Below are 26,858 nucleotides of genomic sequence, written 5' to 3'. Positions count from 1 at the left end.
GGTTTGGTTTTTAAAAGTGCCAAAGAGCCACAAATTTGCATGTTATTTGCGTTCCAGTCTTCACTTCCAGGTATATGGGATGAAATAAATGAATGAACAGTATTCAGACTCCTGGTAAGGGGTGGACTCAGAAATCCAGACCACACTGAGGATCCAATCACTGGTCCAGCTTGGATCAGGAGACACAGGCACAGAGACAGAGCAAACAGTCACAGAGACAGGGGGACAGAGAGACAAACACCATCAAGTCCTTTTTATCATGGAGTTTCCAGTCAAAGCAAGAAAGCAAGATCCACAGTTTATTTTAAATAAGTCAACTTTTTAAAAATTAGGAAGAATCATATAGACAGTTAGATAAAGGCAACATTATCCCTGACTAATCTCCACCTTTGCCCCTTCATCCTCTATTTCTAGCTTTGTATGGAACTACATGCCTAAGAGTCTGCCTTCTTGATAAGGTGTATTGCTTGGTGTTTGCTTAGCCTCCTAAATTAGTTAACTATAAGGTCTACAGACTCTAATATAGACTCTAAGATCCTCAGAACAAGGTCAGCAGGCTATAAAACCCTGAGGACAAGGTGCCTTTTATTTCCATAGTCAAACCATCTTTTCACTCTACTCTTCAGGGTGCCTAAGCCCAGTGCTTAAACACGTGCTTGTAAAATATCTAGCCTAAGGGGCTTCCTAGAAGTAAGAGACTCAGAGTCTCAATCTATGAGGGATGCACAATATCACCAGAAATAAAAAAGATGGAGGAAACTGTATTTGACGGAAAGCTGTGTAGTTAGAGAAAATACTTCCACGAGGACCCTGGGATAGAGACTGAGAACCCCCACCCACCCCAAAGAGCATGCTAAATGCTGAGGAAATTGTTTTTGTTAAGGGCAGAGTGAGGCATTAGGTTTGAGGCCAGAGATGAACAATTTGGGACCACAAAGGAGGTTGCAGGCTGCCATGAGCAGTCCTCCTTCCTCCACCCTCCACAATATATATATATATTTTTAATTTTTTTTGTGTTGCCCAGGTTGATCTCGAACTCTTGGGCTCGGGTGATCCTCCCACCTCAGCCTCCCAATGTGCTGGGATTACAGGTGTGAGCCACTGTGCCTGGCCCACAATGTTGTCTTTCTAAATAAATGTTGAATAATTACCTCTACCTCATCACTGGCAGGCCAGAAAGAAACAGCTTTTACTCCTGGTTCGAAAGAAAAGCACTAAATCATTTACCTGCCCTTGATGGCTACATGTCTCAGTCCATTCATGATGCAAAAGGTGAATTACAATACAAATACAATGTGGACTTATATTATTTTCTGATTATAAGGGCTGCAGATGTCCAGATGAGAGATTTTAAGATCATGTGATCAGGGAAGGCATCAAAGAGATGGGATTTGCATATGATTACTCAGTAGGTATTTGTGAAAAGAATCAAAGTAAATTGAATGAGGGGTCTCCAGTGGACTGAACTCTGGACTTCTTGTGTGCCACTCTCCCACACTTTTTCCTTTCCTAGCACTTGTGTTCTGTAAAGGATAAGGCAATCTCCAGAAGTAAGGAATTGATGGCTACTCCTTAGATTGGAATGGAGAAAAGTCTGCAGCTAAGGTCTTGTCGCCTTAACTCTAAAACCAAGCCAGTGTTAAGCCAGTGGCCTTAAAAATTTAACTTTGAATCTCTGCCTTGACTTCCTTTTCCCAGCAGCATTGTGGCGCTTAATACCATTCCAGAATCTTAAGAGTTTGATAAGGCCCCCGGACACCTGGTCCAACCATTCACACAATTGGAATTATCCCTACCATCTCCCTGACAGGCCAAAGAGACAGCCCGCAATAACATTTCCTCAAGGTCCCTCTCCAGCTGAAAGCCTCCTAGCCACTCTTTTCTCTCCCACAAAGGAAGTATGTGTAAGTATCCTTTATTTTAACAGGTGACCCGCATAACCCTCTGTCCCATGTTTCCTTCTCCACCTTCAAAGCTGGGAATAGTAATGTGTTTTCTTAGTAGACAGATGTTAGGAGTCAGTACAGGTAAAACAAGGCCCTAGACTATAATAAAGGATGCTGGGATGAGCCTTGTCCCTTCCCCTATTTTTGGAATTCCAAGCTGTGGATGCATTGCTCCTGGGCAGGGAAATAAGGTACCCTTCCCAGGAGTTTAGCACATGGCCTGTTTAACAATAGGGCCTACTAACCTAACACCTCTTTTTCCGACTCTCTTAGGTATGTGAACTCCCAGGGTGAAAGCATCATATTCCACCTCATGTTGGTCCATCCAGGTGGACCAAACAAAAAGAAACCTCAGGTGTCAGTCCTCTCTCTTACTCCGGCAAGACATATTTAAAAGCCGGAAGGATGGCACAGGACCAGAAGCTGCAACAATAAAAACATTGGGGCTCTTAAGGGAATTCTTCCCCCTTTACCCACTAGAGCTGCTTAAGGGCCATGTAAAACCAGGCAGTAATGGACAGGCTATGGGATGGGGTTGGTGGAAGTGCTTTTCTAGGTTATCTGTGTTTCTACCTCAGGATTTTGGTGCTAACATTGCTGGGGGCAGTGGGTAGAAGATGCCAGCATGATTACAGCGGCTAAAGAATACAGAAATTAATTCCACATAAAAGTATGAAGCATCTCATATAGAGGAGTCAGTTGACACAAATTCCCCAGGCTGGATGAGGGAAAAGTACTCTTACATTCAACCCTAAATAGGACTCCTGGGAGCAATGGTGGGTCCCAGGTGACAAATGGGATGTAACTAGCCTCTGTGCCTCAGACCATGTGTTTCTCAAATGGATAAGAAAGGTCTATCTGGTATTCTCTGTTCAGGGTCTCAGAGTGATTCTTGGGACTACGGTTTCTGTTGAGATCTCTATAGCTGGCATCTAGTGCTTATCATCCCTTAAATATTCCTTTTTTAGGGAAGGCAGGTGAATATGAGCACTGAACACAGGAGAAAGGGGAAGACAGGAGAAAAAAGTCTTACTTAGTTTAAATTACATAAGATATTAATAACATGCCTTTGGGCCATAAAATGCAGAAATATATATTTTTTTCCTGGTCATCAAAGCCTACCCCTAAACAAAGGGGAAAGTTGCCAGATACTACTCCTGATCTTGTTGGCTAGCTCAGGAAAGAATGGTCCACTGTGTAAGTCTGTATTTGGACCAGGTCCAGGGTGGTAAGATGGTCTCAGGGTCACTAACTTCTACCTTGTGCAAAACTGCATTAGTCAGAAAGGGGGCCCAAATTCAGACAGGCTCAACAATTCCTTATATATTTTTCAAAGTGCTTTTGTTGCATGTTTCATTTTCTGCTATACATGGCAATAAATATTTGTTGCTTTGGTCTGTACAAAGTCTGTGAGGAAGGTAAGACAGATGTTATCTAAATGGACAAACAATAAATACAGAGAACAATCTTGTTCTGAGTCCCCCAGACAATAGTGAAAGAACCTGAAAAAGGTCTTTTGATTTATAGTCCAAATCTGTATCATATTGCCACCTTTCAAGTTGTTGCTTACATACAGTAAATACCAAGAACTAGACAATATTCCAGGAGTCCTGCAATGAGCCTGCATGCCACAGCTTTCTAAAAGAGAATGTGAAGGTCCCCAGCAACTCATATATAGAAAGCTATTTATTTCCTACAGAAAACTCAAAAACAAAGAAAAAGAAAGAAAAATAAAGAGAGACAGAAACAGAAAGGGAAAGAAAGAGAGAGAGAGAAAACAAGCACACAAAAGGTGGTCTTTCCCCAAAATGCAGGCAGTTGAAGGTAGGACATGTAGTTGCTGGAGTGGAAACAGTAACATTCAGTTAACAATGGAATATTTAAAAAAAATAGTTTTCTTTTCAAATTGTAACTTGTGGTAAAACATAGAAAAATGTACTAAACAAGCTTGTATAAAACAGTAAAATTTTCAAATAAGCCCAGGGAAAAAGCACAATGCTGGAAAGAATGCGGTACAAGGGGAGAGAAAAGATTTCATACAAAACTACCTATTACAATACAGAAAAAAGTATAAAATGTTCCTACTTTGGAACTTAAGTACAAAATGACACTGGCATTGGATCACTTCACTATCTAAGCCTGAGGAGCTCTCAGAGGGTGGGGAGAGATGCTAGAAAGAAAAGGAATAGCAGTTTTAAAATCTCAAGTTGATCAGTCCAAACTCCACCCATTTCTTTTTTAGCTGAAAATATCATCCCCCCTCTGTAACCTCTACCCATATGGCAAAGTTCATCCAGGCCTCAAAATATTCCATTAGGTAGTCCACAAACACCCTACTCATAGGGGCTGGGATCTCTGTGTGCTGGAATTTGGAAAATGGAAATAAATCTACAGGCTAAATGGTGAACACATTCAGTCTTTAAAAAAGAAAAAAAAAGCATATCCCTGTGAAATTTTATACATATATACACATATATATGTATATATATATGTATACATATGAAATTCTCTGTGGTTAGAAACATATTTAAACTAGCCACAGACCAAACTAGACCTGTATTCATCCAACGCTGGAATTTTATGCTAAATACTAAGGTCCTTCTTCTTCTTGGTCAGAAGCAGGCAACAGTAAAAGTGGTGCTTTGTTGCGCCACTGAAACCGCTCCCTGGGTGGGTCTCCCCATATCATGTGTTGGTAGCACATGCAAACCCCTGCTTTTAAGGAAAGGACTGCTTGGAACTTTGGGACCTGTCCAGGGCTCATGTGCTGTGCCTCCGGATAGGATGAAGCTACAGATGATAAAACAGCTACGTATAAAAGCAGGTGGATTTTGTATAGAGACATATAAATAGGAAAGGTCCTGGAGGAGGGGACTTTTGCCTGTGCCCCAAAATCCAGTTTACAGTCACATTCCTTACTATACATCGTGAAAATTGTGTGTGTGTGTGTGTGTATGTCCATGTATATGCTGGTGGTTTTTATCCCTACCTTTTGCCCATGCCCTTTCCTACTTCTTAGTAAGGCCTAACAACAAGAATTTATATGAAACCAATATTCTTTCCAAGCTTTTCTCAGTCCCATAATTAGGGACTGAGTGAGGCTGGAGCCCTTTGAAAACAAGATGGCAGAACTGAAGAAGTGAAAAGCAGTCTCTCTCTTCAGATTAGGGATGTCCCTCACCCCTTTCACAGCACCAAAGTTTCTTTGCAAAAATAGTATCTGAGATACAAAAGGAAAGGCAGATGTGCTTGTGAATGCATCTCGCCAGGGCCTGGTCCAGGATCAAGGGTGTTACAAGAACAGAGGGCTGGGAGCAGCTGTTTCCAACGTCTCTGGCTGTAGACAACAAAGAGCTGGTCCCCCACATGGTCAAGGTCTGCTAACTGAGACAGTCTTCACAAGAGTTTTCGGTGGAGGATCTCCCAGACCATCCGCTTCCGGAAGTATGGCATGTGTTGCTGTAGAGACACAGAGACACCCTTAATTTTCAATGCTTTTGTCTAGACCTAATAAACTCCTTTCCCCATACTTCTTTCTTTTGCAAGGTTTTCAACAAACAGTCTCAGTTGCATTTCTGGTCTTTTAAATTATTCATTCTTGGTTACATGTGGTTTTTTTCTTTTCATTGTTTTTTCTATTGTAATTTCTACTGCTATTTTTCATCGTTATAGCCTTAGAAGTTACAGTGGGTATTTCCAGGAATCCCCAGACTATGCCCACATGTCTCTAAGAATTTTGAGAATGGTGTCTAATAAGTCCTCTATGTTGAACTTTTAAGAGGATATGAGCCTAGGCCTAAAAATAAAAAATTCACTTTTTAGAAGAATTAAGGGAACTTCAAGAGTCAGTTCAGGCTGGTCTAGACAAAGGGCTATGGTAGAAAAACCTGGTAAAGCCACTGATTCAAACAGAAGTAAAAGACTGAAGTGGAGAACACATCAGAATAAACCATAATCTCTAGTCTCAATCCACTTTGGTCTGAGGGACCACATGGACAGAAATGACCAATCACTCTCTAAGAGAAGACTGACCAGATTCATCAAGTGAGGGGTCAGGGGAGGGGGCAGCATAACAAATTACACTAGGAGATTGAGGTATGGCCTATTCCCAAACCTGACTACTAACAGAATGCAAGGGAACTAAAGAAACTTGCTCTGGTCCCAGTTCTCTTTAGAAGTTACAGTAGGTAGAGGAGACAGGCAGAGAAGGTTCTGCTCTTGACCAGGAAACTTTTACTACAATAACTGAGGTGTGGTAACCCAGGACGTGGCTTATCACTAATTTTCTTTCTTTTGTGATGTGCCTCAGGCAGTAACCGTCAGTGTTATGAATCATGGGCTGAAGCATGCTAAAGGTTAGGGCAGAGGCCCCTAAAGAGAACTGGAGAGAAAAACATCTACAGGGCAGCTTGGAGACAAGGTAATCCTAGAGCTCCCTATGGAAGGCTCAGTTCACCTGTGTGAAGTTGATTGGTCTGTCTTTGGTAATACAGTCAGCATATTTGCAGGCAAACATCCCACAGTCACTTCCATTCATCTGCTGTGGAATTTCCTGGAAGACCAACAACAACAAAAATGACATCTTTCCAAGCTTCTCTCCTTAGATTAAAAATAAGAACGAAAGGATATAAATTATACAGGTTTATCTAAATTATAAACAGATGACTCTGGCGCCCTCAGTCAGGACAACAGAGGCTCAAAGAAACAAAATATAACATTCCAGTCAGGTCTATGTACTTCATAGTAATCACACTGGAGACTATCTCAGACTTCCACGGCACCTAAAGGTATAAAAACTGCTCCCTTCCCCAGAGGCCAAATAATCAGCAAACACTCCCCTTAGGAGTGAAAAGCTTAGGAAAATATCTGGGCATTTAGCAAACCTAGTTCTACATAAGAAACACACTATCTGTTTTCCTACGGATAGCTTAATTTATCCTCCCCCAGAAACCAACCAACCAAGCTGAAGTCAGGCGAGACACTAAGACAGGTGGTCCCTGGGAATTAAGCAGTAAAATTCTTTCCTCCCCAGATACCCTACTCTTAGGATTTTTATTTCATCAAGATGAAAAGTACCTGGCTTTTCTTGCTGAAGAGCTGCCAGCCATTGGTGTCAAACTCTTTCCTTTTCTTGTCAATGCTTTCTTGCTTTAGGTATTGCCTAAAGGTATCAGGAGAGAATGAGATAAGCAGTGGAGAACATGGATGACAGCTGCCACACTAAGAATGCAGCTGACAACCCCTAGGAACAAATTTGTTTCATCTGCTCTTCTGAGGAAAAGAGTATGTAATGCTGGGCAAGGAATCCCTGGATTGTTCAGTTTTCTCCAGAGCTGAGCTTGCCTCTTCTAGCTTGCCTCTTCTAATGTCCACTCTTGTCAACTCAAAAGGAACACAACCTCTGCCTATAATAGTTAAGCTCCTTCTACGTACGATTCCTTCTGAGGAACAATTCTTTTTATTCTTTTCCTTGGTTTATATGGTCCTTTAGAACTCAATCTAATGGAAGAAAAGTGCTTTTCTGGCACTACTGAGGTATTTATTTACTATTGTTAGGCTTGGTTCTCCTATGTAAAAATTAAATCCAAATCAACAATGTATTGAGTACATACCTTCGATAGAGCACTCTTAAGTGCAAACTGTTCACCATTGTGGAATCTACTCCCTCCCGGCCATCAGAGTGGTATAGTGAGGAATAGGTATTTCGGAAAATGAAACAGGTGGAGCATAAAGAGATTTGTATTCTGGTTTCCACCTGAGCCACTAACTAATAGGACCTGGGCAAATCAAAGGCACCTCTGTGGGCCTTGGTCTCTTCATTTGAAAAACGAGGAGGTTGGATTAAATGATTTCTAAGTAGCATGCATATCTTTATATCTAGTCTATATTTTAGTGCATTAGGATAGTAACTGCTCCCATTAGGGCTTACTTTGGTATTGTTTTTAAACTAAACTTACTTAGACACAAAATATGCATTTTTACTTAATATGAAGATTTTATCAATCACTCCACTGAAGGTATCAAACAACTGAGTTCTATTACTGGAAAAACATCACATATACCCGATATCAAACTCTTCTGTCCTCAACTCCCTACTTACAAGAGGATTCTGCAGGCTTCATTGTTTATCCCACCCATAGAGTCGTAATAGGTAATATTCTTCTTTCTAAAGTCCACAACCTGAGAATAAGAAAAAAAATCTGGGTGTTTATGAAGTAAAGAAAATTGATTTAAGCTTTTCCCTTTCCTGCCCTTTGGAACCTTCTGCCAGACTTCCTACAAAATCATGTTAAGTCTGACTGATACTTTGCATTATATTATGCTTAATCTGCAGAGAAAAAAAATAAAGGGTTATTCACATAAAACTATGATGGCAGTGATCAACGGGTGGCCCCATTACTGCTGTGAAGCCTTTTTCTAATGTTCATTTTCTCCCTCTGCAAAGTGGGCAACAGTGAAGAAACTACATGATTTTCAGGGAATATAAGGTGAGTATCTCAAAATCATTTCCACAGTTTCAGAAAGATGGTGAGCAGATTCTGGGTTTTATTTCTTTATATTGAGAAGTTCCTTTTAGCTTTATGGTTTTCAAATGTAATCCAAAATAGACTGTGAAACAGTTTTATTAACACATTAAGCTAATGCTCACAGTCATAAAAATATTAAATTACCAAGTATGCAAGGTAAGTCACAATTAGGCTGAAAATAACAGTCACAGAATCTGATGGCAGCATCATTAATAAGTCACTTTTTTTCCCCCATGCCTTCCTTTAAGGCTGCTTAGACCCCCTACAACTCTCTTTTAAATATTTCCAGAAAAGGAAATTCCATAGCTTTCTTCAAAATCTATATCCCAATCTTGATAGGAACTTCATTGATCTATCTGATTTTAGTCAACCTACTACTAAACACTCTTTCTCTCAACAATCAAGGGAAAATGTAGAACTACTACTCACTACCCTCTGTGTGTTCTATAATTATATAGCTTTTACATTTTATCAAAAATGAAAGGGGTACTCACAGCTAGACACCAGTGCACTCCCAGGTGAATGGGCACCAAAAGAATGTCAACAGAAAATACATCTACTTTCTTTGTCCAACGTTTCACTGCCTGATAACCAGCCGTTTTTAATTTAGTGAAGAAAAACGTATTAAATGCATGCACACTTGGCAAGCCCTTCTCTTTACTTCGCTCCATCAGCATATTCATGTAGAAATTGATGATCTGTGGGAAGAAATTACACCTATTAGAATAGACACTCAGGCCTAGCCTTTCAAAGCAGTTGCAGGTGCTGTATTGAATAGCATATGTAATTGTTTCCTAATAAACTGAATTAAGTCTTCAACATCCAACAGACTCATTTCTCTAAATCAAATTCTGACTAGAAGGGGGAAGGCTGAAGTGCTATAAACAGTGAAAAGAGAAAAAGCTGACATATATTATGGGGTTGGGAGTACAAATGGGCAGACGCTGGCGAGGCTTGCAGAAGACGGAAGGTTAGGTCAAAAGACTGCAGAAAGACAAGGATGTTAGGTGAGGCTTACAGAAAAGGAAAGGAAGGCATGCAAACAGTTTAATAAGATACATTAGCAGTTACCTTTACCTACTGGAACTGTGACAGCAATTTAAGTAGATACTGAGCTCAGTTAGAGCCTAGTGTTAGTCAAGTTAAAATCAAGAATTCACACTTTATATCAGAGCCACATGGTTTTGCACAAAGTGGAAAACTCTGCTCCATGGTTTGAGACTGCCTTTTCAACTTAATAACCCATCCTGCAGAGACAAACTCTTTTGGTCTCAAGTAGAACTAAGTGACAGGAGAAGCCATCAATTATATTAGAAAAACACCTGTAAACTGATAGTAGCTCAGCAATGTCACCTTTATATAAAGGCACACATGGAAGCATAAAAACCTACCTTATATGAGACCTAAAAGTCAAGTCACAAACATGAAGAGTAAAGTTCTACCCCAGAATCTATATGGTTAGCTTTCTCATCTTCGTTGATTCCATTTATGCCTTCACTATCAAGTGTGGAAAGAAATTACAATGCCTGAGTGGGGAGATGTATGATTCTTTCTGTTAATGAAACAACATCTTCTCTAATAGTGACTGTGTTGTGTATGGTTCCATTAGGTCCAGGACTCTTTGGTACTAAAACCTGAAAGTTATTGTGCCGGAAGTTACTGCATACTTACTTTATGTGGCCAGCTGAGGTCATGCCAGTGTCTGTCAACTGCAAGGAATGAATGGGCTAACTGATCCACGGCTTGGAAATATGACTAAGAAAACAGGCACATTTTTCAGAATGCTTTTTGGGGAATGGGAAAATGCCCCTGTTCTTTGACAAATATTTACACACCAGGATGCCAGAACAGTGAGCTACTGCCCAACAGTAAGCAACGACATACTGGGTAGGCAGCAGGGAACACTGCCAGGAACACACCGGAGCATGGTCTAGACCAGAGAAAGGCCCTATAGATGAGGATGCCTAGGCAGCTGCGGGGAAACCACACTTGCCATGAGGCAGAACTCTGAGGTGGGGAAGGCTAGGACTGAAGAAAGACACTGTTTTCTCTGCAGCTCTGATGACTGAGCAACAGGCCCAGCCAGCCCAAAGGACTCGGGTTGTGGCTTACTTTCTGCCTAGTGTGATGCCCAACAGATAACTGGAGCTCAGTTGTTACAGATAATGATACTTAATCAAGACACAATTAGAATCAGATATTTCTCAACTATAAGTTTCCAATCTAACTCTGCCCCTCAGGATAATGGTGCTAAAGGATGTCTCTAGGTTTCTGAAGGCAGCCACAAATGCAGTAGGATCTTCCTAGCAAGTAGATTTCTAGGCTGTAAACTATGTTCTCTAATAAGGAAAAATTGGCAAGAAGGAATTCACTGATTCCTCTAGGCTTCTACCCATCCCAAATGTTGGCCACATTATAGGGTAAGCCCTTCAATCCAAGACATAAGCAGATGACCTGCCAGTCACTGTAAGTGAAACCTTTCATGGGGCAGACAGCTTATATACTCCAACAAGAAATAAGGACTGAAGCAGGAGGTGAAAGGAACCAGGCAGAGAGATAAGGACGGTGAAGCACCTGACAGCCATGGAGATACATCTCCCCTAGGTGTCTATCAGAGATTACCTCTGGAATTGTAAGTCTGAAGTGAAAGAAAAAAAAGAATGACATAAATGAGTGTCATGCTATACATCACTATTCTATTTTTCAAGAGGAAAGAGTTCCAGAAACCAAGGAAGCTTAGCTGGACTTACACAGCCTGAGTTTTGCTTGTTTTTTCACCTCGAGAGGGTTCACTAGAAAGCTCAAGACCAACACAGTTGAACAAGAACAGAGAACCCCAGTGATCAGACAGCATGGTATCTGTTCCCTTTGAGAATTCCTCTTCCATTGCTGCACCCAACCAAAGTTTCTCAACTGAGAGGGAAATAGCCTCCTCCAAAGTCAACTAGTTAATTAGCTCTAAGGAATGATCTGGGTTTTCATTTCCCCTAGATCCCAGTAGGAGGGAGTTTGGTGACCTCAATGCTCCCCACATTAGCTGAGAATGTAAATCTGACATCTGAGGCAGAATTTAGATTCAAGTCTTTCTCCTCAATTTTTTAGCTATTACTCCATCCAAATGAGGAAAATTGCCATAGTTCAGCCAAGACACCATCATACCAAAAAAATAAGCTGAGAACAAAGAAGTCCTACATGTCATCTCACAGAGGAGGGCTGAAGATGAAGGAAAAAGAAATGAGAGAAGGGATCACAGTGTTCAAGATTAAAGAGGAGCAGCGATGGTCACAGCATTTGCTTGCATTTTGTGAAGACAACGGTTCCCTACGCCAAGTTGGCAACAGCCCTTTCCTCAAACAAGACTCTCTTAGCACCAGCAGATCCTAAATTCCCTTTGAAATAAGGAGCTAAAAGTAGATCAGCCCTGTCCTTGCTGTTTGTCTTGCCAATATACCACAATCTGAGGACTACTGTCAACGTCAGTCCACCTGTCACCTTTTCTGGGACCCACACTTGCCTCTATTTGCTCATTGTGGCTCTTGGTGCTTAAGGAGTTGCCCTTCCTGCTGCCTTCGCAGCCTTGGCCATAAGCATCTACTTGTCTATGCAGTCATGTTTAGGGATGGATGGGTTGTTTATAGTGCCTTGTTCCTCCGAGATTTTGTCTGAAGAGCCGCCAGGCTGAAGCTGAAAAAAGCTTTTCTTTCAGAGAAACGCCTACAATGTTTTCAAATTAAGGATTCAATCCCCTTTTCCTGTATGTTACCACAATGACATAAATGACCAATGCCATTTGCATCTTCCCTCTTCCCCAGTAAACCAGCCAAACTATTGTTTTCTCATGTTTTTAGAAATAAAATATTTCACTACCAGTAGTCTTGATTTTTAGCCATTCTCATGCTTATACTTTGAACCCGTCTAATCAGCTTGAGAAAAAAATGTTCTAAAAGGCCTGTGCATGACAATACTTCTGAGCAGAGATCAAGACAACTTTTGGGGGGACAAAAGCCATTTTTCCAATTTTACCTCTCTAGATTTTCACCTTGACCTCCCCATTCTGATTTTTCAAATTAAATTTACCCTTGTCAACCACAAAGTCCAAAAGACTAACTGAACAGCAGCATTTGAATAGTATGGGTCAGGTCATTCACTCATAGGAGCTAACCTAGTAATATTACAGAAACCAGAAAGGCAGGTTTCCCTCACTGCGAACATGCACACAGAATTTTTCTCACATGCCAATTCAAGGAACAAATGATCAGAATTATAGCTAAAATTTTAGAGAAAGACAGGCAAGCAACATGTTAATGGAGTCATTTATGGAGAATAACTACTACTCTCCATGTGACCTTCCATAAATCCCCGGTTAATCAGGGCTAGTTCTATTGAGAAACACTTCAAAGAGATAAACCATAATAATGTGGATGCCAAAGAGTCATGTTAGAAAACTTTAGTTCTGATCATTTTATTCCACACGTAAGTGTACAGCACATGGTGGATTCATCATATTCACTTAACTAATTTATTTCATTTTGCCTAGTTTTTTTCCTTCTTATGCAATCAGCTTTTATTCTCTAAGGAAAACCATTCCTAAGGCTAGGTTTGTCTAGTTGAACTTAAATGTTTTGCAGGCTGTTTCCTCTCTTTACTGAGCATCACTCAAATTTAACTACTCCTTGGAAACAATTATCAAACTATGAACACTACTAATTCCCCTCATTCCCATAAAAAAATATATATATATGTTCTGAAAGTTAGAATGCTAGACAAAGCTGGGCGTGAGCTCCTGCCTACAATCCTGGCACTTTGGGAGGCTAAGGTGGTAGGATCACTTGAGGCCAGGAATTCGAGACCAGGTTAAGCAATATAGTGAGACTTTCTCTCTAAAAACTAAAAATAAACAAAAAAGCCAGGCATGGTGGTACATTCCTGTGGTCCCAGCTCCTTGGGAGGCTGAGGCAGGAGGATCACTTTAGCCCAGGAGTTTGAGGCTGCGGTGAGCTATGATCACACCACTGCACTCTAGCCTGAGTTACAGAGTGAGACCCTGACTCAGGGAAAAAAAAAAAAAGAATGTTCATCAAAATGCAAGAGCTCTGGTTCCAGATTCTGATTCTGCAATAAAAATCAGGTGACTTTGGTACTCCACTATAAAGTTTTACTTCTTATTTTATACTACCAATCAAGTAAGAATATGCTCTCTATACACTAGGCTATTGTGATGCTGAACAGCCGAGAGACATCTCTTCCTTTTCAGAGATGAAGCTTACCAAGTAGGTAATTAGTCTGCCTGGTTAGCTGTGGCTTCAATGTAATTACAGTCCCCTATGTAGATTCTATCTTAATTCCTCCTTCACCATCCTCCTGTCCCCTATATTTCCTATGAGTTTGGTCCTCATTGGCCTTTCACTAGCTGGTGAAGTTAGAAATACTGTATTCCAACAGTCCAATGCTTTTCCAATTGGAAACAACTGGTAATAACTAATATGTGTTTGTAGAGTAGAACCCATCCCCCAAAAACGAGACATGTCAGCTTGCTATTTTTCCAATTCATCCACGTAAACTGACAGCAAGGAATGAGAGGGAGAATAGGGTCTTGGAGGGAAAATAAGAGAGAGACAGGAAATGCTCCAGTTATCCTGCTTCTCCACGCAGGATAGGGCATAGAGGGCTGAGTAGAGGAAAAAGTGTTTCTGGTGTACAAACATTTGGGTGCATAGGATCGATCTAACTGTTTCAGTCTTCTACATCCTTACTGATTTTTTACTTATTCTATCCATTACTCAGAGGCAGTGAAACCTCCAATAGTAATAGATTTGTCTATTTCTCCTTTCAGTTCTATCAGATTATGCTTCACCCATTTTGAAGTTCTGTTATTAGGTGTGTACATATTTCGGTTGTTAAGCCTTCTTGATGAACTGACCCTTTTATCATTAAGAAATGTCTCTATTACTGATAATATTCCTTGTTCTGAAATCTAATTTGTATAATGCTAATAAGTCACTTTTTCTTTTGATTCATGTTTGCAGGGTATTTTTTTTCTGCCCTTTAACTTTTGTAAACCTATGTCTTTACATTTAAAATGGTTTCTTGGCCAGGCGCAGTGGCTCACGTCTGTAATCCCGGCATTTTGGGAGGCCAAGGCAGTGGGTTACCTGTGGTCAGGAGTTCAAGACCAGCCTGGCCAATGTGGTGAAAACCCATTTCTACTAAAAATAGAACAATTAGCTGGGTGTGGTGGCAGGTGCCTGTATTCCCAGCTACTCGGGAGGCTGGGGCAGGAGAATTGCTTGAAGCTGGGAGGCTGAGGTTGCAGTGAGCCAAGATCACGCCACTGTACTCCAGCCTGGGTGACAAGAGCAAAACTCCATCTCAAAAATAAGTAATAAATAAATGGTTTCTTACAAACAGCTTTTTAATCCAATCTGACAATCTCTGCCTCTTTTCACATATATGTAATACAGATATAACATATCCATATAAACATATGTTTAACATATATACATTTTTAAAAACCGGAATATTTATTGCATGACTAATCACTGAAATTCTTAAGATTAACTGGATGACGCAACTGCTGCCCTCTTGGGTGTAGGTGTTGTTCCTTCACAGGGTCCATGCCTAAATCTGTAGTATATGATGTTTAGGTGCTTCATTCAACCAGTCGCCAGTGGTATTTTAGTTTAGCCTTGGCAGTCTAGTTATACTTTCTTTTGCCCTTAGCAGAGGAGCCACATTTGCCACAGGTTGACTCCTGAAGGTGGTAGGCCTTACAGCCACAGAGGCAGCACAACTTGTGTATCGTATCATGACACTTTCCAAACAGCGATGTTCCTTTCATCTTATTATCTTTACGGATACCTGCCAGACACCCTCACCAATGAATCCTTTTGCTGTTACACAGGGCCAAACATTCTCAAATTTCTCCCCTCAGCTCTTAACTGAGGTCAGAACTGTGCAGGCTCCCCAAAGGTCAGACTGAAGCAAGGGACACAGTGCAGCTTCAGCTCCACAATTATGGGCTTGGTCCCCCAGGCATCAGTCAGCAGATATTCTTCTGGCTCAAGAGGGCCGCTGCATGCCTTTTTCCTGCCCACCAGTTCCCCTTATCTGGAAATTTGCTGGCCTCCCCAAGGAGAGCCAATCTCTGCCTTTTAATTGGATGTTTATTTACCCTATACTGTTCAGTAAGGCAGCCACTAGCCAAATGTGACTATTGAGCACTTGAAATGTGACTAATCCAACTGGAGATATACTGTAAGTGTAAACTGCATAGCACATTTCAAAGAGAAGGTAAAATATCTCAATAGTATTTTGACTATATGCCAAAATGACATATTCTGGATATATTGGGTTAAATAATGTTATTTTATTTTATATATTATATACAAAATATATATTTGATATATCAAATATATATTACACATAAATATATATTATTTATATATATCTTATATATGTTATATATTATATATAATATATATATTTTTTTGAGACAAAGTCTCACTCTGTTGCCCAGGCTGGAGTGCAGTGGTGTGATCTCAGCTCACTTTAACCTCCACCTCCCGGGTTCAAGTGATTCTTGTGCCTCAGCCTCTCGGGTAGCTGGGATTATAGGCGCCTGCCACCACACCTAGCTAATTTTTGTATTTTTAGTAGAGACGGGGTTTCAGCATGTTGGTCAGGCTGGTCTCAAATTTCTGACCTCAGGTGATCCACCTGCCTCTACCTCCCAAAGTGCTGGGATTACAGGCGTGCGCCACTGTGGCCGGTCTATATTATACATGTTTTTATATAAAAATATATTATTTATATATAACATATATTAAATATATATTTTTTATATATGTGTATATTTTTTTAATTGAAACAGAGTCTTGCTCTGTCACCCAGGCTGGAGTGCAGTGGCGCAATCTCGGCTCACTGCAACCTCTGCTTCCTGGGTTCAAGTGAATCTCCTGCCTCAGCCTCCCAATTACAGGCACACCATGATGCCGGGCTAATTTTCTGTATTTTTAGTAGAGACAGGGTTTCGCTATGTTGGCCAGGCTGGTCTTGAACTCCTGACCTCAAGTGATCCACCCGCCTTGGCCTCCCAAGTGCTGGGATTATAGACGTGAGCCACTGTGCCTGGTCTTAAATAAAATATGTTAAAATTAATTTCACTTGTTTCATTTTATTTTCTCTTTTTTTTTTTTGAGATAAAGTCTCGCTCCATTGCCCAGGCTGGAGTGCAGTGGTGTGATCTCAGTCACTGCAACCTCCACTTCCCAGGTTCAAGCGATTCTCCTGCCTCAGCCTCCCAGGTAGCTGAGATTACAGGCATGCACCACCCTGTGTGGCTAATTTTTGTAATTTTTGTAGAGACTGGGTTTCACCATGTTGGCCAGGCTGGTCTCAAACTCCTGACCTCAAGTGATCCACCCGCCTTGGCCTCCCAAAGTGCTGGGATTACAGGCATGAGCCACTGCACTTGGCCCATTTTACTTTTTTAAAAGTAACTATTAGACAATTTAAAATATGTGGCTCACATTATATTTCTGTTGGACAATGCTGACCTAGGTAATTTACATTTAACATCAATGTGGTTGGGTTTAAATCTACCATCTTGCTCTTTCTTCCTATTTGTTCTATCTGTTCTTTTTATTTTTTTTCTTCTTTCCAACTCTTTTGAATTTTTAAAGTTCCATTTTATCTCCATTATTGACTTAGTAAATATACCTTGCTTTTAATTTTTATGTTTTAGTGGTTACTCTATGATTTACTACGCCTTTAACTTATCATAGTCTACCTTCATATAACATTATACCACTTTATGTAGAGTATAAGGATCTTCCAATAGTATATTTGTCCATTTTGTCTCCTTCTTTGTGCTGTGATTATATTTTACTTCTATATGTTATAAATCCCACAGTATGTTGTTTTAGTTCTGCCTTAGTCACCTCTCTTCTAGACATATGAAAAAATGAGAGCAACTCCACTCCTCTTCATTCCTTTGTGTAGACTGACATTTCCATTTGCAATTTTTCTTCTGCCTGAAGAACACATAATATTTTTTCTGGTACAGGTCTGCTGGTGCTGAATTCTATCAGCATTTGTTTGTCTGGAAAAGTACAGCCTTATTTTTTGAAATATATATTTGCTGGGTATAGAATTTTTATTGTTTCTTCTGCAGTACTTTAAAGATGTAGCTACATTGTCTTCTGGCCTACATCATTTCTGACAGTTATACCTATCTTTGTTCTTCTGTACTTAATGTGCCTTTTTCCTTCTGGTTGCACTTAGTATTTTTATCACCAGTTTTCAGCAACTTGATTACTATATATTTTAGCATGATGTTTCTTTTACTTGGGGGATGGAGAACTTCTCAAACTTGTCAGTTCAGTTTTCAAATTTGGAAAATCTTCCATCACTATTTCTTTAAATAAATTTCTAACACCACCTATGCCCCCACCTTTCCTTCTGGGACTCCAATTACATGCTTAACCTGTCTGGTATAATCCCACAGCTCACTGATGCTCTTGACATCTTTCTTTGACTTTTATTGTGTGTCTCATATTCAAGTTTCTACTGCTATTCAAGTTTATGAATTTTTTCTTATGAAGTGTCTGATCTACTATTAATACTACCTTATGTATTTTTATTTCAGATATATTTTCCATTTCTAGAAATTCAATGTCAGTCTTGTTTAAAAATATCTTCCATTTCCCTCCTCATGATGTCCATTTTCTTCTAACTTCTTGAATATGTGGAAGATATTTATAGTAACTTTTTAAATATCCTTGTCTGCTAATTCTATTATTTTGGTCATTTCTGGGTGTTTCTTTTCTCCCTCATCATAAATTGTACTTTCCTTCCTCGTGTATTTCTGGTCATTTCTAGTTGGATGCTGGATATTGCAAATTTTATGTTGGGCCTTGTTGTTGCTGGAATTTGTTGTATTCCTTTAAATATTGTTAGGCTTTTCTCTGGGATATAGGTTATCTGGATTGGTTTCAGGCTTTTGAGGCTTGTTTTTAGGCTTTGTGATGATGGGTCCAGAGCAGCCTTTATTCTGGCCTCAGTTTCGCCCTATTTCTGAGGCAATACCCCTCTGAGGATTCTATTCAATGCCCTGTGACTTAGGAGGTTTTTCTACTCTAACTGGTTGGAACATAAACTACTGACACCTGTGCCGGCTCTAAAACTGTGCTGATCCCTTCTTTCTGGTGGTTCTTTCCCCAGCCTCCGGTAGCTTCTTCTCATACATGCACAAATTGGTACTCAGCCAAAGACTAGACGGAAGCCCCTCTGCACAGGCTCTACCGGTCCCTCCTTCACAACACACACACCCTACCCTAGAAAGCTGGGGATATTATAGCATGCATCCCTTTTATTTCCCTTCCCTCAGGGATCACTGCCTGATACTACCTGTTACCCAATGTCTGAAAATTGTTGCTTCATGTTTTGTCTAATTTTCTAGTTAAGCTGAAAGGGTAAATCTTGTTTCCTTTATCATGACCAGACGCAAAAGTCAGTTTTATTTACTTGTATACCTAAATTATATCTATGTATTTCTAAATTTATCTGATGCCTTTTAAAACAATCCTTAGTCCCTCAAAGGAGAACCATTTGGCCATAAAGAGAAACACAAAGCCTAAAGCAGTACTCAGGACAATAAACCTAGAATCTTAAAGTTGGAAGGGATTCCAGAAGTCATCCAATTCAATCTCCAGGAATTAATGCATAGTTTCTAATAATGACACCCATTTGAAAATATTTCCTTCTGTTTCTTGACTGTTTCAATCTACTTCTACTTTTGCAACTAATTTTTCCTTTCTCTGTTTTTCTAAAGAGATAGGGTCTCAGAGTCTTGTTCTGTCACCCACCCTGGAGTGGAGTGCAGGGGCACAATCATAACTCACGGCAGCCTCGACAGCCTGGGCTCAAGCAATCCTCCCACCTCAGCTTCCCAGTGTTGGGGTTACAGGCATGAGCCACTGCTCCCAGCGTAATTTCTCCTCGCTTTAACTCCATCCTCCCTTCCTTAATTAGATATTTCTATTAATAACTGATCTCCTGACCCAGAACAGAAATCCCCATCTACAGTGTCTTGATTTTAACAGTCTTCTTGCCTCCTTTGGTATTCTTTATATGGCAGCCAGTTCCCACATTCCATTTTTGAGACGTTTTATTATGTTAATCCTGTCAATCATTAGTCCTTTGAAGTTGTACGGAATTTAACCAAACTCACCTATAGAGAAATCCATTTATGAAAAAATTTTTAAAACCTACTGTATGAATAGGTACTGTGGTCTACTTTTCTTTTAGGAACGGGGTATCCTAACGGCTTTCCATACATATCCCAAAAATAGGATTTCTGGGTTTTAATTTCCTTATAAACTGAATCTGATTCCTTTTACTTCCTGGCTCTTATATTCCTTTTTAACTCTGAAAGCCTACAAAGTATGGTATTTTGTTTATAAAATGGTAAGAATAATATATCAGTCACTTATTTTGGAGAAAGTTTTAATACATCTTATAAAAAAGGAAACAGAAAAAACAAATGATTATTAATGAAAATATCTACTTGAGGGAAGAAGAGAATTGAACAGAGGACAAATCATTTGCAAAAGAAGACTGATAGTTCACAACTAAGAAACAGAACTAAGTTTTGTTTTCTTTTTAACACACAGAGTCTTGCTCTGTCACCCAGTCTAGAGTGCAGTGGCTCGATCATAGCTCACTATAAACTAAAACTCCTAAACTCAAGCAATCCTCCTTTCTTAGCTCAAGCAATCCTCCTGCTTCAGCCTCCTGAACAGCTGGGACTACAGGCACATGCCACTATGGCTGGCTAATTTTTAATTTTTTGGTAGAGATGGGGTCTTGCTATGTTGCCCAGGCTGCTCTTGAACTCCTGGCCTCAGGTGATCCTCTCACCTTAGCCATCCAAAGCACTGGGATTATAGGCATGACCCACTGTGTCTGGCCAAAATTCACTATTCTTCAATGAGTATCAATACTTAAGGATATCTACTAATACTCCATCAGGATGTTAGCTTCTCAAGGGCAGTAACTTTGAAAGCCTACGAAGCATGGTACTTTGAAAATGGTGCTTTTTAAGATAGCTCCCATCATTATTATGGACATGTGAATTGGCACTCACTTTCAAGGATAACATTATTCTGAACTGAGAAGAAATGCACTCCTTCTACAAAAGTTATGGCTAGGTGTGGTAGGGATAAAGCAGACAAAGAATCTTTCCTTCCTCTCATCTCCTCTAAAATAATGTAATTTCCATTAACTTAGCTTGCTAAAACTCCAGCCTCTGATGGGCCCAGTGAATGGAAAATATGTCCTGCTGAATGCTGTCTCTGTAAGGAATCTCACTGAGGTAAATGCCACAGTAAATCGCAAGAACTCAGCTCATATCCTACTCACTGCTGCCCTCTAGGAGGTTTTCCATGATTTACAACAAACTAAAGCCTACTATCCCTTTAGAATAACTGACCTCTCCCCACCAGCAATGGCAGGAAAAACAATGGCAAAAGACCACAGATCAAAAATAACTTAACAGTGGATACTTAAAACTATCCTTGATTTTCATTTCCTCCTTTGATTTGGTGAACTCTTTTTTTCTATTATTTGAACCAATGTTCTAATATCTGAGCCAAAAGAAGCAAAGAGGGTTTCTTCTAAAGAAAGATAGTAACAAACCATGTCTTCCTTATTATTCTTGGTCACAGATATTATTCAGGGAGTGATGAACTTCTGAAATTTTTATCTTATAAACCAACTAGTGGCAAAAAGAATGGGGCTGGCCCCAGAGAAAACCAGCATCCTGGACATGATACATGGCTCCTAAGTTCTATATATCTGATCCTAAGACCAGGATCCAATCTAAGATTCTGAGGTGGTAAGATATAGTAGATAAGACCCAATACTTGGGTCTTAATCTTGGCTCTGCTGTTTACTAGCTGTATAACCTTGCAAGTTTTTAAATCTTTATATGCCTTGTTTCTTTATCTGTAGAATGGAGATGATAAAACTATCATATCTACCTCCAAAGATATGATGACTATTACAAGAATAAAACACATAAAACATGAATCGTACCTAATGAGGTAAATGATCAATAGTTATTAGCAAATATTATTTGGAAGGTCTTGATCATGCAAAAACAGGATATGGATATCTAAAATATTTAATGATTACTACACTGAGAAACTAAAAATCCTCCACAGCTGTGAAGCTTGAGTATACCCAGATTAGGCAGGGATGCTCACGGAAAGAAGGTACTTAGGAAAAGATACCCAACCCAGTTTTCCTTTGCTGTAAAAATAACCTTCTAAAATAAAACAGGTACCTACAGGTTTAGGTTTAGGAATAGATCAGTTTAAAAATTGTAGTGTAATTAACATACTTAAAATAAACTGGAGTTAGGAGGTGAAGACCGTAACTTCCCCAATACCTCATATATTTAATAATAATATAACTTTGTCAATGTCCATTTAAAAAAATCATACATAAATGGAGGCTATTTTGGAAAGCTTATCATTCATAATGTAAGCAATCTAAAATGAGTAGAACTTAGGTAGAAAGGGAAGTAAAACTGGATTCCTATAAAGAAATCCCAAAGTATTCCTTCATGCTGCAACATGGTCAGCTAATACTTATTTGTTCAGAAGAGATGAACTGCAGAATAAGAGCCTTAAAGAGAGTAAGAATACCAATGAGTGAATGTCTTCTTCAGTGTTCAAATCTTCAATACAAGAAAAGGTAAATTCAGTGGTTCTCAGATTCTTAAATACACCTGAGATGTTTGTTAAAAATGCCTGTCTCCACCACACTCCCTCATGGTTACAAGAATGAAGGGGCCTATGAGAGATGATTTCAATGCAGGTCATCCATGGACCACATTTTGAGAAATAGTGAGATAATGCCTTAATTTAACTGCCACTTAATGTTTGTTATTTGTATGTAAAAATAGATGCAATATTACCTCATCATTGAGCCAATTCAGATGGTTTAGAGTTTGAATATCTTTGCGTGTAATGGTCAGGCGAAATGCTTCACTGAGAACTTCATCCTGATTCCCATTACGAAATACATTCTTTATTTCTTTCTCCATTTCCTAAGAAAACAAAAGGTGTCAAGACATCAAACATGCGTGGCTTCAGAAAAACCATATTTCTCACCAAGCCCCATGTAATCCTCAGACTATATTTATCACCATTCGATTGTTTATAAATTTACTGTTAATCAGTTTACTTCTATGTAACATTTTGATTTCTATTCCTTCCCAGTAATCCCTGATTACTTCTTTATACTTCATCTAGTCCTCCCTTCTCTTTTTCAGCACAACATTCAGATCCTTGTTTCCATATTAATTCCTAAAATCTGAAATAACCTTCTGCTATCAAATTTTCTAAGCCATGAGAAAAATCAACTATATTTTATATCTCTGGTCCAAACAACTTCCTGAGAAACAGATTTTTTCATGAAAGGTTATAGTAACAGAGTAAAGGCAGTATCTTTTAGAAATTACTTTCTTAGAGATTTTTTTTTTAAATATAAAATACGGAATTCAGTACAACTATAGTAAGTGTGTTATGCTCACCAGCTACAAGGTAGGTTTTAAAGAGAAGTATGGATAAAGAAATGGATTATCTAAAAATGTACACAGACCTCCATGTATTTTCTAAATTTTCTATAATGGGTTTTATTACTTAAAAAAGGAGCAAACCTCAGCTTACAATTTGGGGTCAAACTATTGTATGTGCACAGTAAGTAAAAATGCACATGACAGGAAAGACAAATGTATTAAATACTTCTCCACTGAAGTTGTTAAAAGCCACCAATAGTTCTTTCATAAATTTTCAGTATTTTAAAAATAAAGCCCAGATTGGTATGTAAAATAAGTGAAAGCAGAAATATACAAGAAAACTTAAATACCACGTGTTCTACGGCTTTTTTTTTTTTTGAGATGGAGTCTTGGCCTGTCACCCAGACTGAAGTACAGAGGCACGATCTCGGCTCACTGCAATCTCTGCCTCCCGGGTTCAAGCAATTCTCCTGTCTCAGCCTCCTGTGTAGCTGGGATTACAAGCGCCTACCACCACGCCCAGCTGATTTTTGTATTTTTGGTAGAGATGGGGCTTCACCATGTTGGCCAGGCTGGTCTCGAAATCCTGACCTCAAGTGATCCACCCACTTCAGCCTCCCAAAGTGATGGGATTACAGACGTGAGCCACCGTGCTTGACCACTATTGCTTTTATGTTTGAAATTCATCCCAGGGATTCTTTCTAAACATAATACTTGGTAGTGTAGATATTAAGTGTATATAATTTACCTCTGTAATTTCAGGAAATTCATCTTCACTATCAGTTAATTTATGACCTTTTTTTTGTGTTTCTTGGGCAACAGTAACAGGAATCTCCTTTTCAAGAGGTACACGAAGATGCAGTTCTATTGAATCATGTACTGAATGTTCCTGCTCCTGCAATCTCTGAAAGATAAAACTTCAGAATAAGCGAGATAAAGAAATCTGTGGCTGTTCCTTGACTTATGATAGGGTTATGTCCCAATAAACCTGTCATAAGTCAAGGAGCATGCTGAAATGCCTATTGCTTTCGCTTTTTTGTAAAGTCAAAAAATCATTAGTCAAACCATCACAAGTAGGGGACTATGTATATTTGTCTTATGTACAATGAGTAGTACTGACTGGACAGACTGAGAACATTTACCACATATCATAACATGCTATGCTACCATACAATCTTGGAATTACAACAGCAATTACCCAAATCTGGGTAACTTTCCAAAATAGTTTCTATTTCGACGTACTATTTATTTGCAATATTATTCCAATTTTCTTTTTTACCTGGTTTTGAAACTGTAAGGCCAACGCTTTCTGTTCTTCAATCTGGCGCAATCTTTCTCGTGCTCGAGAATCATAAACACTAGTTCTAGAAGATGAAAAGCAATGTGACCAAATGTAGACCACTCTCAGTATCAAACATATTGTTGATGTACACTGAGGATTAAATACAGGACCCTCACAAAGAAAGTCTAAAATCCTTACACTAACTTATCATCCTTATTTTAAGACATAGAGTGAAACCACATAATGTTACTGAAATTACTCTACTCTTTTTATGGACATTATTATTATTTTTTATAGAGATAGGGTCTCACTATGGTGCCCAGGCTGGTCTCAAACTCCTGGGCTCAAGCGATCCCCCTACCTTGGCCTCTCAAAGTGCTAGGATTACAGATGTGAGCCACCACACCCAAACTATTTTTACTGAAATTACTAAAAATATCAGTGCACTGCTAAATGTGAACAGATGATGTGTTAACATTTGTAAACATATAGTTCTTTTCTTAACATGCTTTTAAGATTATAATGAAAGCGAAACTTCAGTCTGGAAATCCAAAAATGGGATTGAACCCCAAAGGAGAAACTAATACAAGATATCGCTGAAGTTTAATTCAAATACTATATTTTTGATAGATTTAAAAAAAATGACCGAGACCAAGGGGTTTGGATAACTCAATAAAGTAAGTTCCTTAAACAAGACTAAATGCTTTCAGTGATTTTGCAAAGTCCAGAAATATGAATTATTCAATAAATTAGTTTTACAAGTGCAAAAATAGGATCATTTATTGTCCCTACTACATAATAGCTAACTCTATTTTTCCAATTTAATTTAGCTTCAACAATTGTTATAGATTTAATAAACATTAAGTACAGAAATGTTCCAACTCCAACAAAATTTTGAAAACTCATCAACTTAAAAGTATAAACAGGTACTTCTTTTTTTTTTTTTTGAGACGGAGTCTTACTCTGTTGCCCAGGCTGGAGTGCAGTGGCATAATCTCGGCTCACTGCAACCTCCAACTCCCAGGTTCAAGCAATCCTCCCGCCTCAGCCTCCCAGGTAGCTGGGATTACAGGCGCGTGCCACCACGCCCAGCCAATTTTTGCATTTTTAGTAGAGATGAGGTTTCACCATGTTGGCCAGGCTGGTGTTGAACTCCTGACTTCAGATGATCCACCCGCCTCGGCCTCCTAAAGTGCTGGGATTACAGGCGTGAGCCACCATACCCAGCCTAAACAGGTACTTCTTATTGGCAAAAAACAAAGTGATTGAGAAGGAAAAATGATACCAAAAATAACTTACAATTCTTTGATCCACAGCTCTGCCTGGAAGAAAGTAGAACTATGGGTAGGAAAAGAAAAATTTGACAAATGAGCAGGAGGCTTATGAGAAAATGAAAATATTTTCATCAATAAAAACAATAATTTAAATAGTTTATACGAATGCTTTACAAGTATGGAATAAGTAAAAGGAATCCAAATGACATAAAATAACTAACTGGGAAATAAGGAGACACAATCCTTATGCATATATATTAGTTAAAATCATATGGATACATATTAGTTAAAAAGGTGACCCAAAGTTCAGCAGAGATATTATATTTGGCATCGCTCCCTACTTGCATGAGAGACCAACATTATGTGAAAGAGGACATCACTTCTCAAAATAATACATTAAGCTAGAACATTGCTCTTCCCAAATGATTTAGATTGAAAAATTTATTAAAAATCCCCACCCACAAAATAATCTACATCAAATGGCTAACAAGCCAATGAGCCAAAGCAGAGAATCAGCAACACAACTTCATTCCAAAGATGACAGGTCAATTCTAGGTCCATGTGGCTCTTGCTGACAAACCCAAGTGATATGCTGAGCAGAGCCACAGGCATGATTAATTGTCCTAGAGCCTCTTGTTTTTCTCAAACTTCCTTATCTCCAAACTTCTAACTAGGCAGGATCTATCACAGAAACAAAAAGAAAAAGAGTGAACACTTTTCCAAAGAAAACTTTTAAATATAGACAATAAGTAAACAGCATCAAATTGGGAGTTAAGAGACCTGGATCAGAGGCCAGGCATGGTGGCTCATTCCTCTAATCCTAGTGCTTTAGGAGGCTGAGGTGGGAGGATCGCTTGAGCCAAGAGTTCAAGACCAGACTGGGCAACACAGGGAGACTCTGTCTCTTAAAAACAAAACAAAATCCTCTGCAACTAGAATAGTTCTTGGCACATAATAGGCATTTAGTTTTCTTTTTTTGACTCTTACTCTGTTGCCCAGGCTGGCGTACAGTGGCACAATCTCGGCTCAATGCAACCTCCACCTCTCAGGTTCAAGAGATTCTCTGGCTTCAGCCTCCTGAGTAGCTGGGATTACAGGTACCTGTCACCACACCCGGCTAATTTTTTTTTTTTTTTTAAGTAGAGACGAGGTTTCGCCATGTTGGCCAGGCTGGTCTCGAACTCACGACCTCAGGTGATCCATCCACCTTGGCCTTCCCAAAGTGCTAGGATTACAGGCATGAGC

At 39.3% G+C, this 26,858-nt stretch overlaps 1 protein-coding gene across 4 annotated transcripts in view; it reads right to left on the bottom strand.

Moving 5' to 3' along the window:
• Positions 1–265: 265 nt before the first annotated feature.
• SENP1 (SUMO specific peptidase 1) overlaps positions 266–26,858 on the bottom strand; it is a 65,071-nt gene continuing 38,478 nt past the window's right edge. For all 4 annotated transcript variants that reach the window (XM_033222272.1, XM_033222274.1, XM_033222271.1 and 1 more), the window contains 9 exons: positions 25,639–25,677; positions 24,337–24,421; positions 23,806–23,961; positions 22,455–22,586; positions 8,968–9,171; positions 8,047–8,126; positions 7,023–7,107; positions 6,403–6,498; positions 266–5,405 (listed from right to left, as the gene is read on the bottom strand). In XM_033222272.1, the coding sequence (XP_033078163.1) occupies positions 5,343–5,405; positions 6,403–6,498; positions 7,023–7,107; positions 8,047–8,126; positions 8,968–9,171; positions 22,455–22,586; positions 23,806–23,961; positions 24,337–24,421; positions 25,639–25,677 (940 nt within the window). In that variant the 3' untranslated portion in view covers positions 266–5,342. The remainder of the gene's footprint in view (positions 5,406–6,402; positions 6,499–7,022; positions 7,108–8,046; positions 8,127–8,967; positions 9,172–22,454; positions 22,587–23,805; positions 23,962–24,336; positions 24,422–25,638; positions 25,678–26,858) is intronic.

The sequence above is a fragment of the Trachypithecus francoisi genome, unplaced genomic scaffold (genome assembly GCF_009764315.1).
Source record: "Trachypithecus francoisi isolate TF-2019V2 unplaced genomic scaffold, Tfra_2.0 Lachesis_group11, whole genome shotgun sequence".
Classification (NCBI taxonomy): Eukaryota; Metazoa; Chordata; class Mammalia; order Primates; family Cercopithecidae; genus Trachypithecus; species Trachypithecus francoisi.
This window is presented reverse-complemented; position numbering and strand designations above follow the sequence as displayed.